Source organism: Mauremys mutica, chromosome 8 (assembly GCF_020497125.1).
Source record: "Mauremys mutica isolate MM-2020 ecotype Southern chromosome 8, ASM2049712v1, whole genome shotgun sequence".
NCBI classification, from domain to species: Eukaryota; Metazoa; Chordata; order Testudines; family Geoemydidae; genus Mauremys; species Mauremys mutica.
The window spans coordinates 32,952,744-32,967,953 of record NC_059079.1 but is presented as its reverse complement, the minus strand read 5'-3'; the positions used below and the strand labels follow the sequence as shown (position 1 = coordinate 32,967,953).

The 15,210-nt window shown below is 37.9% G+C and overlaps 1 protein-coding gene across 1 annotated transcript in view; it reads right to left on the bottom strand.

Annotated features, from left to right (window-relative positions):
• Positions 1-410: 410 nt before the first annotated feature.
• Positions 411-15,210, bottom strand: part of CDC7 (cell division cycle 7) — a 31,256-nt gene continuing 16,456 nt past the window's right edge. The window contains exons 9-12 of the mRNA XM_045028839.1: positions 14,144-14,322; positions 10,565-10,647; positions 6,483-6,632; positions 411-3,617 (exon numbers count right to left, since the gene is read on the bottom strand). Coding sequence (XP_044884774.1) covers positions 3,223-3,617; positions 6,483-6,632; positions 10,565-10,647; positions 14,144-14,322 — 807 coding nt within the window. The 3' untranslated portion in view covers positions 411-3,222. The remainder of the gene's footprint in view (positions 3,618-6,482; positions 6,633-10,564; positions 10,648-14,143; positions 14,323-15,210) is intronic.

The window sequence follows — 15,210 nt, the reverse complement described above, 5'->3', positions numbered from 1 at the left end:
GAAATTACTAAAACCTGGGCCCCAGGGTTTTGTGGGTTTCAAAATTTTCTGCAATCAATATTCTGACATCTGCAAACATTTTTCTCTAACAGCTGATGCCAGAAACAGTATGAGATTACCATCATTTAGTAATTCTTATTCAATTCAAGATCTTTATAAGTTTGATTATATTGAAATAATTGCTTTTCACCCACAGCCCTGGTTAGGGCATTTACACTATCATAATCACCACCTTATATGGGAAAGTTTCATAAAAATGCTAGAGCAGTAACCTTTTTAAAGAGTATTACTCATAACCTTTTATAGTAGAAATACTAATGGAGTTACAAGAAATTTATATGGAAAGACATTGTACTAAACTTTCAGTAGAAAGCATGAATAGTTCCCCCCCACCCAAACTGCTGAAAAGAGAGCAACTTCACTTTGCATAATGAAAATATTGCAAGTTCTGTGACATTAATTTAATGGTTTTGCTCTAACCATTTTAAATACAAACCCCACATTTCTTCAGAATTCAAGGGACAGTTGTTGCTTAGGCCCCAATCCTGCCAGCACTTAGTAAGTATTATGCCTGGTATTACTATAACTTCAGTGGGCCAACTCATGATAGTCAGAACTATGCTTGGTTATAAGTTTTTGCAGAGTCAGACCCTTAATTTATAACAGAAACTGTATGTGTTCATGAGAGAAACCCTGTGTATCCACAACTGTGATATAGCCAAAATGCAATGCAGAGTGCTAAATTTGCATCACTTTGGGAAATAGTTCTCGCTCAACTTACATAACATTGTAGCCATAGAGAAGATAAGCTGTAGACACGTGTCAGGTGGAGGTATGAAACCTTTTCCTCTTCTGCACAAAACCTTTCCATAGGCCTGGATGCGTGCAGAGAATATTTCCTCACTATGATTTTTTCATTGGTGGCAAGGGGCATCTCTTTGTTAGGTGTTTGTACAGTGAATAGCAACACAGCCCTGCTCCATGACTGAGGCCCCAAAAGGTTACAACAATGCTGCTGCTACTACTAGAGCAAGGCTATAAACCCCATTTAATAATGGTTGTCAACAGTGGGGTCACCCCTACCCTATCAAGTTTCTTTTACCATAAATGGGGCAAAACTTTTCAATACAATTCCACAAAGCATGCTTGAGACTTATTTCTTAAAAGTTCTGGAAAATTTTATTCTCTCCCTCTCCCTGTAACAGGCTAAACCCTTCTCAGTGCCAGATGACAGCCTCAAGCGTTGTCAACAATGGGTCTAACAGCTCAATCTGCTAGTATACCGGAATTGCACATAACTTGTTCTTCAGTCTTCTCCCACAAAACTGTCCACTTTCAGCCCAGGCTTTGATCGCCTTACCCAAGCCTGGATCCCCAAGGATCAATGGAAAGTAAGAGAAGCATACCATAAATATTTCCCCACTTATCTCCTTGTGAGTTTGATAGGTGTGCACTTGCATAACTAAACTAATAAATGGCTTTGGTGATTCACTCCTCTGAACTTGGCTTCCGTGTTTAATCATTCCACAAATGCAACATTGATTCATTTTTGCCTCCATCTTGATTCATTTTTAACTGCATGAAAACAAAAATTTCCACTACTGTTCATGAATACAGAGTAACATTGAGAAAGGAGATAAGATTTATAAAATCTACTGCCTATGTTACATCAAATTAAACAGTTTTAATATCTAAAATTAATCCAACTTTAAAACAAGGTAACATTTACACAGAAATCAGTAAAATTGTGGTTTAGCAAATTTGAAATAATTAAAGACTTGCTTTTAGGCTGAGATGGTTTAGGGCAAATTTCAGGCTGGAGCATATTACAGGCAACATAATAGCTCCTTTTAACTCTGTTGAAAAACTTGCTCAAGATTAAACACTAACAAACCCCTGAATATAGCAGCCCTATATGGTGAAGCCCATTGAACTGTTTTCCATCACTGAGGGATTTATGCAGGAAAACAAAAATCTGCATTTTAATATATAATTTTCTGCACAGAGATATCCCTCAGGATGTCCCTTCCTTACCAATCTTTTGGCAGTTTTAAACTATTACCACTAAACAATCTTCCCCAAGTTATAAAAGCAAAACTTTTATTTAATGGACAGTTTGTGAAAATATAAGTTTCCAAAACAGTTATACTGATATGCATACATGCCACATGAGCTACTCAGTGTGGTGTGCATTGACAGTTACCCATGTTACGTTAGTTGAGAAAGTACAAGTTGTGCACAGTAGAGCAATCGTGCTAATCGCCACTGCCCAAGTGGGGGCGGAGGGGGAAGGTATACTTCTTGGAACACTTGCCTTTATGGAGGTTACACAGTCAAAACAATACCTGACCCCTAGATTAGCAGGGGTTTTTTTGTGGGGGTTTTTTTTTTTTTTTTAATAAATAAAGTATTCTCTAGGGATGACTTGGATAGACCATTTGTGGCCAGTGGCAATGTAGCTAGGCTGTCCAATACAAAATGTACAACGAGCTGGAAAGTAAGTGGATCACAAGGAGAAAGAGCTGTATGCACGTGGACATGTTATGTTAACCAAAAGTCACACAACATTTCCTCATATTATAATCACACTTAAAATCTTTCCTATAAAATATAATACACAAATGTATTAAGTTTTACTAGAAGATTTAAAACAAATAATAAATTTCACAAGCACTAAGTTGACTTGACAGCCTTAGACCAACTCCTTCTTTTCCTCATAGAACAGGTACAGCACAGACAGCTACTTTTCCCACACCTCAGCAATGAGCTTCAGCAATAACCTGAGGGTGGGTGGGGGAAGGAAGGAAGTATGTCACTTGTCTTGCTTATTCAGTATTTGGTATCTGTGTCAGCAAGGAAGGGTTTTAGTAATGTGAACACTTGTCTTCCACAGTTGGACTACAACCATAAATTCACTTCACATAGGCCACTGAACAGCCATCAGAAGGTGTTTCTAGCGCTAGTAACAAGAAATGGACTTGAAATTGTGATTTTTAAAAAGGTGAAATGCTCCATATTCTACTTCCAATCCATGACGCCAACCTTCCTCCACCAGAAACATTTCTGGTAATTTTTCAGAAACCTCTTCCACACAGTACAAGAAAAGCAGATCACTACATGCCACGAAGATAAACTCAAAGTGAGCATCTGAAATTCAATTAATACTGTATGATATTTTCATGTGAAGCAAAGATCAAGGAAATAATGGAATCAGGTGTCTTCTCACTGTCTGATATCTTTAAAAAAATGATGCAGCAAAGCCTCTTTTGCAGTTATTCTTGTTGCCGGGTTTAGATCCAGTAGCTTATCAAGTAGATCATAAGCCTCATCAGGAACTCTGTCCCATCCTTTCAAATCAGTTGCCTTTTCTGTTATCTTAATTTCCAAGCCATTGTTACCTTCATGACAGTTCTTCAGACACTGGATTTTTTCCCTCGGTGGTTGGGGAGCAAACTCTACCTTTTTGTCTGTGTCAATTGCCAAAGCAGGTTCATAAAAAGAGTTGGTGTGCACATCACTTGTTGTTTTAGTACACCTGCTATTTGTTCCTCTCAGTCTTTCACAGAGTGTTCTTAAATCCTGTGCTGGGACCTCTTTAGTACACAGTATTGATTTGCCTATGAGGAAAATACGGTGTTTAGTAAGCATTGTTTTAGTACACACATACAATTGCAAATAAATTTCAGGGTTTTTTGAGACCTCTCAAAGGCCATAGCTGTCCTTCGTTTAGGTGCCTTCTTTGATCTTTTTTTTTTTTAAATCTCCCATGGTTTCCAGCAAGCTGAGTCCAGCATTCTGCGGACATGGCCCCACTGAGAACAATGAGAGCTGGTAGCCATTTTGAAAGAGGGTACTTCTACATGAAATACTCTAATACATTAGAGTAACTCCTCACTTAACCTTGTAGTTATGTTCCTGAAAAATGCAACTTTAAGTAAAATGATGTTATGGGAAATTGGATTCACTTAGTTAATGTAAATAGGGGCCGTTAGGTTCCAGGGACTTTTTTTTCCCCACCAGACAAGAGACTGACTTTCTCTCTCTCACACACACACACACACACACAGTTTTAAACAAAAAATTTTATACTGTACACAGCAATGACGATGGTGAAGCTTGGTTGAGGTGGTGAAGTCAGAGGGTGGGATATTTCCCAGGGAATGCCTTACTGCTAAATGATGAACTAGCAATCAGCTGAACCCTCAAGGGTTAACACATTGTTAATATAGCCTTACACTCTACAAGGCAGCACAAACAGAGGGAGGGGAGAAAGCATGGCAGAGAGACAGACATGTGAGAGAGATGTGCATTGCCTTTTTAAATAGATCAGCAAGTTGAGACAGTAGCTCCTGCCAACAAGCTCCCTCTGTCCTGAGCCCTGTCGTATCACCCCATTTCCATACAGCAGGGTGGTAAGCGAGTGCAGGAGCAGGGGGGCACCCTGACATTAGCCCCCTTCTTCTCCCCCCGCACCACCACAGCAAGCAGGAGGCTCCAGGGAGCAGCTCCAAGGCAGAGTGCAAGAGCAGCACATGGCGAGGGACAGCTGAACTGCCGGCAATTGATAGCCTGCTGGGCAGCTGCTCCCACCAGGCTGCTCTTCCTGCATGCAATGGACAAAGCAGGTGGCTGCCAAAAGAAGTTATAAGGGAACACTGCAGAACTTTAAACGAGCATGTTCTCTAATTGATCAGCAATGTAACAATGAAACAACGTTAACTGGGATGACTAAGGAGGAGTTACTGTATTCTTATCCCCAGCTTAAGAAGTAAAATGGGGGGGAAGTTACCATTAATCCTACAAAAAGTCATGAAATGTAGCTTATACAGAAGATTTCAGTGAGTTAACTATAAGAGTAGTTTGAAGTATCTTATTCCAGTATTAAGATCATTTTTTGGGGAAAGACTTATTAGTTGTAACAAAGTAATTAAGCCAACTAGTTGAAAATTCTCAGTTTATTCTGTATTCAAGAATGTGTTGTAATTTGGGGAAGATATGCAGTATTCCTCATACATAAAGTAGGTAAATCCCTGCTTTAATTACAAAACCCAGCTCAGTCATGGAATCACTGGCAGTGTTTCCATAACATACTACGTACTCTGTATTTGGATAACATACTACAGCATAGATAGGCAACCTATGGCACAGATTTTCAGTGGCACTCACACTGCCCGGGTCCTGGCCACCGGTCTGGGGGGCTCTGCATTTTAATTTAATTTTATATAAAGCTTCTTAAACATTTTACAAAATTTACTTTACATACAACTGTTTAATTATATATTATAGACTTTTAGAAAGACCTTCTAAAAACGTTAATGTATTACTGGCACGCAAAACCTTAAATTAGTGAATAAATGAAGACTCGGCACACCACTTCTGAAAGGTTGCCGACCACTGTACTACACTAACTACATTTGAAGAAAAGAACTATAAAGATCTCTCATACTTGTTTTTGGATAAGTTATTTCTGAAGTGGTAAATAACTGCCTATTCATATAACTTGAGAAACTAGGAACATTAAACATTTTACTTTCCTTTTGTTAGCTTTTGCATTTTTCCTATGTTTAATACTTTCTTTATATAGACTTGGTAGTCATGAGGTTTTTGTATTGCCATTTTACAGCAGGCTCCACAGTTTCTGGCCCCATAGAAAACACCAGAGAAGTATTCTGGAGTTGTAGGAGGTGAGGCAGAAGTGCTCTTACTTAAACTGAGGCAGGACAGATGGCAAAGCCACCAGTAGCAATATTCCACAACATCCAGATATGCACTTCCTGAAAGTAACAGCTCAGAAACTGACCCATTGTGTGACTTTGAAAAGCTTTTGTTTGTTTGAGCCCAATGTACATCAAATAGTTAAAACTAAAATTTAAACCACTTCTGGCCAGACACACCAACTTTAAGATATTTTAACCAATTTATGTGTCTGTTTTACAACCACTACCTTCAATTACTAGAAATAAAGAAACAGGTAAATTGGGTTTTTCATTTCTCTTTCTTTCTTTATGCTGTTTTCCATAATTTGCATCTCTCAGTTTGGAGAATGAAACTGATGACATTAATTTTCACTTTCAGATATTAAATGCTGCAATCCTTGAGTTATAAACAATGGGAGGGAGGGAAATGTTTACTTGTATAAAAAACCCTGTTTCCACTGGAATATTTTTAATCCCAAATATTTCTAATGGCTTTTTCTTTTAAACAAGCTAATAGTTACTATATCCATATTTTCAGCCACATGGATTTAAAACTCCACAGCACTTTCTGCAGGAATATGGATGTTAGCTCAAATGTTCTAACCAAATTCCTATAGGAGTCATTACATAGTTGCTATATGCCATTCCCAAAATTGCTGCATTTCAGTGAAGGGCAATATATAGTTGGTAAGGAGTTTGAGAATTCTTTAGGATGAACAGAACTATATAAATGCAAATTATAAACATTAAACAGAAGTATTTTTCTGTAATTAAAAACTTGCATACCAAACGTTTTAGCCGCCTGAATAGTTTCTCTGGATCCACGAATAGTCATGATTTGTGCCAAAGCAGTTAAATCATCACTTGCTTTGTAAAATGGATACCGTCCACTGAGCAAAGAAAGGAATATGATTCCTGCAGACCACATATCAATTGCTGCAATTGAAAGCAAGCTTTTAGTAAAAAAGAACCCACAATTTTATCACCTAGAGTCTAAAAAAAAAACCCTGATGACCAGCAAAGTTTCAAAAGAAATAATGTGATGAATTACTTATTCATTTTGTTGAAATGTAAACTACATAGTTAAAGTTGAAGTAAAGTACAGTTTTAGGACTGGTCTTCACTACTGCTGCAATCAATGCAGCAGTGGTCAATTTAGCGGGTCTAGTGAAGATCCACTAAATCGATGGCAGAGTGCTCTCTGGTCAACTCTGATCCACCTTTGGGAAGAGTAAGGGAAGCTGACTGGAGAGTGTCTTCTGTCAACACAGCGCAGTGGAGACTCTGGGGTAAATTGACCGAAGCTACATCGATTCCAACTATGTTATTCACATAGCTCAGTGGTTCTCAAACTTTTGTACTCGTGACCCCTTTCACATAGGAAGCCTCTGAGTGTGACCCCCCCCCTTATAAATTAAAAACACTTAAATATATTTACTACCATTATAAATGCTGGAGGCAAAAACAGGGTTTGAGGTGGAGGCTGACAGCTCGTGACGGCCCCCCCCATGTAATAACCTCACAACCCCCAGTTTGAGAACCCCTGATGTAGCTGAAGTAGCGTAACTTAGGTTGACTAACCCTAATGGTAGTGAAGACAAGCCCTTAGTCCCCAATCCTGTAAGCACGTGCATAGCTTGACCCATATGAATAGCCTTATTACTTTTATGGAACCACTCTAAGTATAGTTAGAATTTACTTCAGTATTTGCAGGATCAAGGCCTTATCTGATGCTAGTTTTAAGCACACAGTCACAGTATGCAGATATAGCTCTCACCAGTACTAAGCTTTTTAGGTAGGGGGAAAAATATTAGGCTGGTGGATTACAATGCTTGCCAATAACCATTAACTTAAAGTGTTTTAGTAATAATACATGCTCTAGAGATTATCTAAAAATTTGCCTAGAGAAAAGGAAAGTTAAAATATACAGCCAGCACTAATTCCAAATAATTAAATATCTGAAGTAATTAATTTTCCTGTAACAGTGGATGATTATTTGGCAATTCCAAATGGATTTATCATACTGAAGACTTTACCTCTAACCTGAAATCACCTGATAAAGTAACCACCTTAAGAAATGTAGTACTTTGGAGTTGTTAATTGTTTTCAAAGTTTTATGAAGAGTACAAATAATGTGTTGGGAAAGTTGCCAAACATGATGGAAACTTTCAGCATTAGAGTTATGAGAATATCTGTAACTAGCACGGCTACCCCTCTGATACATGAGAATATCTGTCTGCCATCATTTTTTGAGGGATGGTGGGGAAAGGAAAAGAGGGGTTGAACAGTTCTCTGTGTGCTTTTGAGAGAAAAACAGCTTTTGTCTTTTTTCTTTTTCTTTTTTTTTTAAAAAAGGCCAAGGTAATTCAAATTTTTCCAAAAAAAGTTTTTTGTAGAATGAATTATACAGATCTGAATTTAATTATTTCACTTACAAACAGACTCAGAGCTCTGAATAAGTGCTAAGTTACCTGAAATTGTCAAACTAGTTGTTATACTCTTTAATGAAGAAATAGCTAAACAGATGGAATTATGGGCACACAGTTGCAAAGTGGTATTTGCACTTCTGCAGGATCTAACAGAGGATCTCAAAATTATAGTAATTGATTAAGTTAGCATCAGACCCTTGTGGGGGTAGTTAAATATTAGCCTCACTTTATGGATGAGGAAGCAGAGTCAGACATTACAGGTTAGATCTACAGAGGTATTTAAGTGCCTAACTGCCTCTTTAGGCATCTATATCCATGATTTAGGTGCCTCTGACATTCTCAAAACTGCCACTCAGCTGTTGCCTAATCCTGTAGATGACTAAATTTCCACAGGTCAGCATTTGCAGAGTTAAGTGCTGATGCCACCACTAAATTAAACTAATCCAAGCCCTAGCTCAAACCAAGACATGAAACAGCATTCTCAAATTAGGCATTCTCCTGCAGATTGGCACATGTGTGTCTGTTTGCTTAGAATACTAACCTGGGATGTGAGGGACCTGACTTGATCCCAGCTCTCCCACATCTCAGGTGAGTGTCCTAACCACCAGACAACTGGGTATATAGGTGTGGGAATCTCTCCTGTTGAAACGGTTGCTCTTTGTATAAATAAATATTCAGAGAGCAATACTGACTATAACCAAATAGTTAGGGCATTCACATTGGATGTGGGAGATCTGGGGTCAAATCCCTGTCCCAATGATTATTTAATACAAAGTAGAACCGCTCCAATAGGTTAGATTGGCATGTGTGTCTCTTTGCTTAGGTCACTCATGTGGGATGTTGGTTCAAGTCCCTGCACTGCCTGACTTGAAGCAGGAACTTGAACCCACAACCCAAATGAGTGTCTTAACCTCCAGGCTATTGGGTATTCCAGAATGTCTTTTTTTTTTGGGGGGGTGGAGAGAACATGAAAGGCCTGGGTTTCAGCTGCTAGGGCACTGGATACCTAAGTAGCTCATCTGGCTCAAGCACTTAACTCTAGGAGAAGGTTCATGGTTGAGGATACCAGGTGGAGGGAGGTGCCTACCTCTGGGCCTGTCAGTCAGGCACTTAAGGCCCAGATCAATGGGAGTTAGGTACCTAAATACCACTGAAGATCTGGGTCTAAGACCCACCCCTGACCTCTGCTTTTTACTCTGGGTTAGCTTAGGTGGCTCCTCACTCAGTTTGCTGGCTTCTGACGTTGCCTAACTCTCTGCAGCTTGGGTGCCTAACATGGAGCTGAGGATTCCACTAGGTAGCAGGGCACGTGGGGGTTAGGTGTTGCAACACTGAGCATGTAACACATAATATCTTTGTGGATCCTGCCTGAAGTGACTTAAGCCACAAAAATAAGTCTGGGAGAACTAGGATTAGGATGCATATCTCCCAACCTCATGCTTTAACCTTAAAATTCATTGCTCTCAATGATTTAATCCATGATTTGAGTGTTTGCATTTCTTCATATTTCTCATGTATCATAACTTTCAACTACTCCACTGACTACTGCCTTTTATTAGTCTCACTTTTCACATAAATGCACTCCTTTCCACAGTATTTACATCAGCTATGTGGCTGACAGACTAACCATCTTTTTCACTTTGAACTACTAGGCTATAGAAGTCTTTATCTTTAGATTTTTTTTGAACTCAAAAAGGGGTGTGTGTTTTAACTGGCAACCTAATACAAGTGCACATCTCAATAAGAAAAAAGGAAAGCTTTATGCAGTCTGAACCCTGACTTTTCTATCTAGGAGTAAGAGTTTTGGGGATCAGAGGAACCTGTTCAGAAGCAATCTTGATTACTCAAGATATTAATTTTATTAAGGCTGTTCATCTCACATCTGTGGATTTCTGGATGCCTGCACAGATCAAATAGTCTATATCAGCTTTTCCTGTGGTCTTTTGAGAATGTTTGCCGACATACTGTGTTAATTATACTTGCTCTGAAAGCACATTGTTTGACAGAATCTCTCTTTAAAAGCATCTAAAGTATAAACAGGGTGGGGGAGGGGGAGGAGAGAAGGGCACTTCAGAACATTTAAATTGACACAGCCAAAATGTTGGACAAAAGCTGAAAGTTCTGTCTTTTAAAAAAAAAACACTCTACTGAACTGCTGCATATGGCTCTTTACCTTGAAAGGATGAAAGATGTATTCAAGTTTAACATTTTAAAAACATTCTTAACTTGTTCTTCATTCTGAGTAATGAACACTAAGTAAAAAAACCAAAAAAAAAAAAACCAACAACCAGGAAATGCTTGAATAATGTTAGAAAGGACAATAAAATGAATTCCATATGTAAACAGAAAAGGAGTTCTTAGAATCAGAGAAAGTAATATGCACAAATGAGGAAAACCCAAGTGTAGAAGAGTAACTAAATTCACTCTGATGCATACTACCTGTAGTCTGAGTAGGGCACTTAGTTAACACCTCTGGTGCTCTGAATCCTGATGTACCTGCCCTAGGAGCAACTTGCTGACGTCTTGTAATAAAAAAGAAAAGCACATTTAGTGTGTAATAGGAAACAGAATTCATAATGTTTCTAGTTACAACATAAGACTTTTAAAACCATTTCTAACATATGCTTCCATGAGACATGTCAACATTGTGGTATGTTCACGTATTAACAATTTAAACAGGCAATATTAAATGTGTTGAATACACACACTATTTAGGGTGAGAGAACAGTACACAAATAAGTTGCATGCTTCAATCATGGTTATGTTTTCAGTTCCATTCAGCTGCAGCATGATTTCTATTAAGGGCTGGTTTACATGCGGAGACTCAGAAAAGTTAAGATGAATTAACTTCACACTTTTAGTTAAAGCACATGGCTTAAGGCCACTTTACTTTTGAATGAGAGCATCCGCACAGGTGTGTGTGAAGTTAAAGCACATATAAACATTTAGTTTATTCATCTTAAAAACTTTGAGTGTCCCCCATGTAGCCCTACCTGTCTGGCTTGCAGGGGTCAGGTTTGTTTTCTGAATTAGTAACTTCAACCCCCTCATGCTCAGTAAAAAATGGCACGTTTGACTAACAAGATTAAATGATTGTCAAAATACAGTCACATCAGACCAGGAAGTAAGGGAACACATAGTATTTTGGAAACCACACCCAGTAAACAGAACTTTCTCATTAATGAGAACGAATTGTTGGAATAACCCACATCCCTGATGGAGGAATGGCTCATATGAATGGAAGTTAACTCCACATATGGGATGGATTTGAACTAAAATGCCAAATTGTTTGGCCAGTCTGACTATTAAGGCGTGTACATGATAAATGTCCTTACAATTTACTTACACATGTCTAGAGAAAAAAAATGGTAAAACCTAACTTCCCTCCTGGTCTTAGGCTACAAGACAAATTTACAGTTTTCCTTTTAGTGATGAACCACCAAATGTGCAGAAAACAGTATGTTAAAGGGCAACCAAAATGCCTTATAAATACTAGAACTTGTTGAAATTTCAAATGAAAAGTGACAATTTCAGATGTGGTATTGCTATTTTTGAAACAGTTCACACAGTGTAAGTTTCCAGATACAAGTTAAATTTGTTTAACAAATATGTTTCCTCTTATTTACTTGCCAAGACCTGAGTTCATGGTTCTATATTTCCCTTGCACAGCACTTAAAGGCTACTCAGTGTTCTTGTAGGTGCCTAGAAATATCTACAATAAATGGAAGACATGACTGACTCTTGCAAGAGAAATATGGAACCCTGAATTCAAGTCTTGATTGCTTAGTTAAGTAGCACCTACATTTGTCAAATGTAGGGTTTTAAGATGTAAAGTTTTCATAAATTAATAAAGTAAAATATTTCTACATTTTCAGGTTTTGGGGTTTTTTTGAACAGCATTTCAGTTCATTTTTAAATAAATGTCCATGGAAGAGTCAAACAATGTGGTTTGGCCTACACTTAAATTTTGCTGGCATAGCTATGTCTGTTAGGGATGTGAAAAGTCACAGAGCTAACAGGCATAGCTATTCCAGCAAAGTCTTAGTGTAGATGCAGTTATTGCAAGAAAAAAATCCTCTTCCTGGTTTAGCTTATTCTGTTTGGGAAACTAGTTTAAGCTATACTGCCAAAATAACTGTTTTGCTGGTTTAATCATAGAATTATAAAGCTGTAGAGCTGGAAGGGCCCTCAAGAAGTCATCAAGTACTGAGGCAGGACCAAGTAAACTCAGACTATTCCTGACAGGTGTTTGTCCAACCTGTTCTTAAAAACCTCCAATTATGGGGATTACACAACCTCCCTTGGAAGCCTATTCCAGAGCTTTACTACCCTGAAGAGTTAGAAAGGGTTTTCGAATATCTAACCTAAATCTCCCTTGCTTCAGATGAAGCCCATTACTTCCTTCTTGTCCTGCACTGATGGACATGAAGAACAACTTGTCACAGGCCTTACAGATATTACCATATTTGAGGACTTATCAGATCCCCAACTCAGTTTTTTCCTCAAAACCTTTTAGCCTTTCCTCATAGGTCAGATTTTCTAAATCTTATCATTTTTGTTCCTCTCCTCTGGACTCTCTCCAATTCATCCACATGTTTCTTAAAATGTGGCATCCAGAATTGGACACAGTTCTCCAGCTGAGGTATAAAGTAGAGTGGACAAGTACGTCCCATGTCTCACAAACACTCTTCTTAATACATGCCAGAATATTAGCCTTTTTTTCAAAATGGTATTACATTGTTGGCTCATTCAATTTTTGATCTATAACCCCGAGATCCTTTTAAGCAGAAGCACCACCTAGCCAATTATTCCCTATTTTGTAGTTGTGCATTTGATTTTTCTATCCTAAGTGAAGTACTTTGCACTTGCCTCTACTGAATGTCATCTTGTTGATTTCAGACTAATTCTCCAATTTATCAAGGTTGTTTTGCATCTAATCCTGTCCTCCAAAGTGCTTGCAATACCTCCAAGCTTGGTATCATCCACAAATTTTATAAGTGGACTTTCCACTCCACTATCCAAGTCATCAATGGAAATATTGACTAGTATCAGACCCAGGACTGATCCCACTAGATACACCCTCCTAGTATGATGCTAAGCTATCGATAACTATTCTGATAACCAGTTTTGCAAGTTATTTCATCTAGACCACATTTCCCTAGCTTGCTTGTGAGAATGTCATGTGGGATCAAAAGCTTTACTAAAAATCAAGGTATCACATTTATTGTTCCCCTCCCCTGCTCCAATCCACTAGGCCAGTAACCCATTCAGAGAAAGAAATTAGGTTGGTTTGACATGATTTGTTCTTGACAAATCCATCTTGGCTATTCCTTATAACCCTGTTATCCTCTAGGTGCTTATAAATGGATTGAATCATTTGTTCCAGTATCTTTCCAGGTATTCAAGTTAGGAAGAGTGCTCTCTAATTCCTTGGGTCCTCTGTTAACCCTTTTTAGCAAAGACTGAAACAAAATAGGCATTGAACACTTCAGCCTTCTTGATGGCATCTGTTATTAGCTTTCCTTTCCTGCAATAGTGGATCTACACTTTCCTTACCCTTCCCAATGGAGAAACAGTTTGTAACTGCTGTAGGAGAGGGGTGTGTGGGTGTATAAAAACCAATGTAGGTGTAAATAAGGCCTGTCACAAACCCATTTCAGAATTTTAATGCAGAGAATTAAGCTATTATCTTACTGAAATTTAAAAGTCCCCCACACCTTAAAGAAACAGTCTTTATACACTAACATCCAATGGAGAAAAAACTCTTTCAATGTCAAACTGTTTTAACTACAAATAATTGCATTTATCTGCAATGAGAAAGTCAGCACTGGAAGTGAGTACCATATGAAATCCATGACCTTTGTCAGGTTAGAATACACATTGTGTTCTAATACGTGTAACTTGCATAGGTCTAATGCTATCTTTCACTTACTAAATCAATTGTCCAGTAAATCTAAGTTTCTAACCTTGCTTGACAGCACAGAAGTTGATTTTACAGAATAATCAAAAGCAAGTTACCTTGAAAGGCAAACACTGCAAACTCTATCTGTTGCATAACAGTCACAGGTCACGATAGCTGGGCAACTGTTGGCAGCTTTCCTGGCTATACCATTGATCGCTGCTTTTGTAGAAATAATCTTCTTCTTTGTTGCTAATTTTCTAGATGCAACATCCATCACCTTTGATTGCTTTATGAGCTGCAATATAGATGTTATGTTCTAAATATTTTAAACATTTAAACGCTATTTCCATTTTGCTTCATTATTCCGCTTCCCCTTCCATTAGTGTTGAAAGCATTAACAAAAACATGTTACCAGTTTTAAAAGAGGAGACCACCAGTCCTATTTATTGATAACGCAAAGGCTAATAAGAGTAGCAAGGTATTTAAGATTCGTAAAGTTAGTGGTGATTTTCCTGGGAAACTAGACTTTTTCAGTGACTACTACTAATTAATATCCACAATATATTCATAAGTACTTTGAAATTACAGTAATGTTTACCAGTATGTTATTTAGTTATTGGCTAGGGTTTTGTCTTGTTTGTTTTTTTTAATTAAAAGACAGACTCTATGCAAAAATGGGAATGGAAAAACACTAAGAAGTGAGTTAGATGCTAGTATTTGGCTACATTATTTCAAAGCCAAAACTGCCTAGTTAAAATATATCACTGTTGGCCAAACCCTCTGCCTTTGTTCATAGTTAGGGTTTTTCTTGCTAATGTCTAGTTTTTCATTAGACATCATGCCCTGATTATAAACAGTATAGTAAAAAGGTTTAATTAGAAACTTAGTCTGTTTTCTCTGTAGCCTTATCAACTGCAGAACACAAAAGCAAGTTTTTGGAGTAATTTCTAAACTACATAGATACACAGATTAATTACTATATAAACAAAATCAGGTGGGGCAACAGCTAGACCATAACAGTAACTACTGTCACTCCAATAGCTTGAAAAAAATCACTTAAGTCTTTAGTAAATGTAAGACTTTGCTAAAATGCCAATTCTGTTCAATAATTGTTAGTGTCACAACAAGTCACAAATAGTAGTTAGGGATATCTAGTACTGAAACACAGTTAAGTTCCACAACT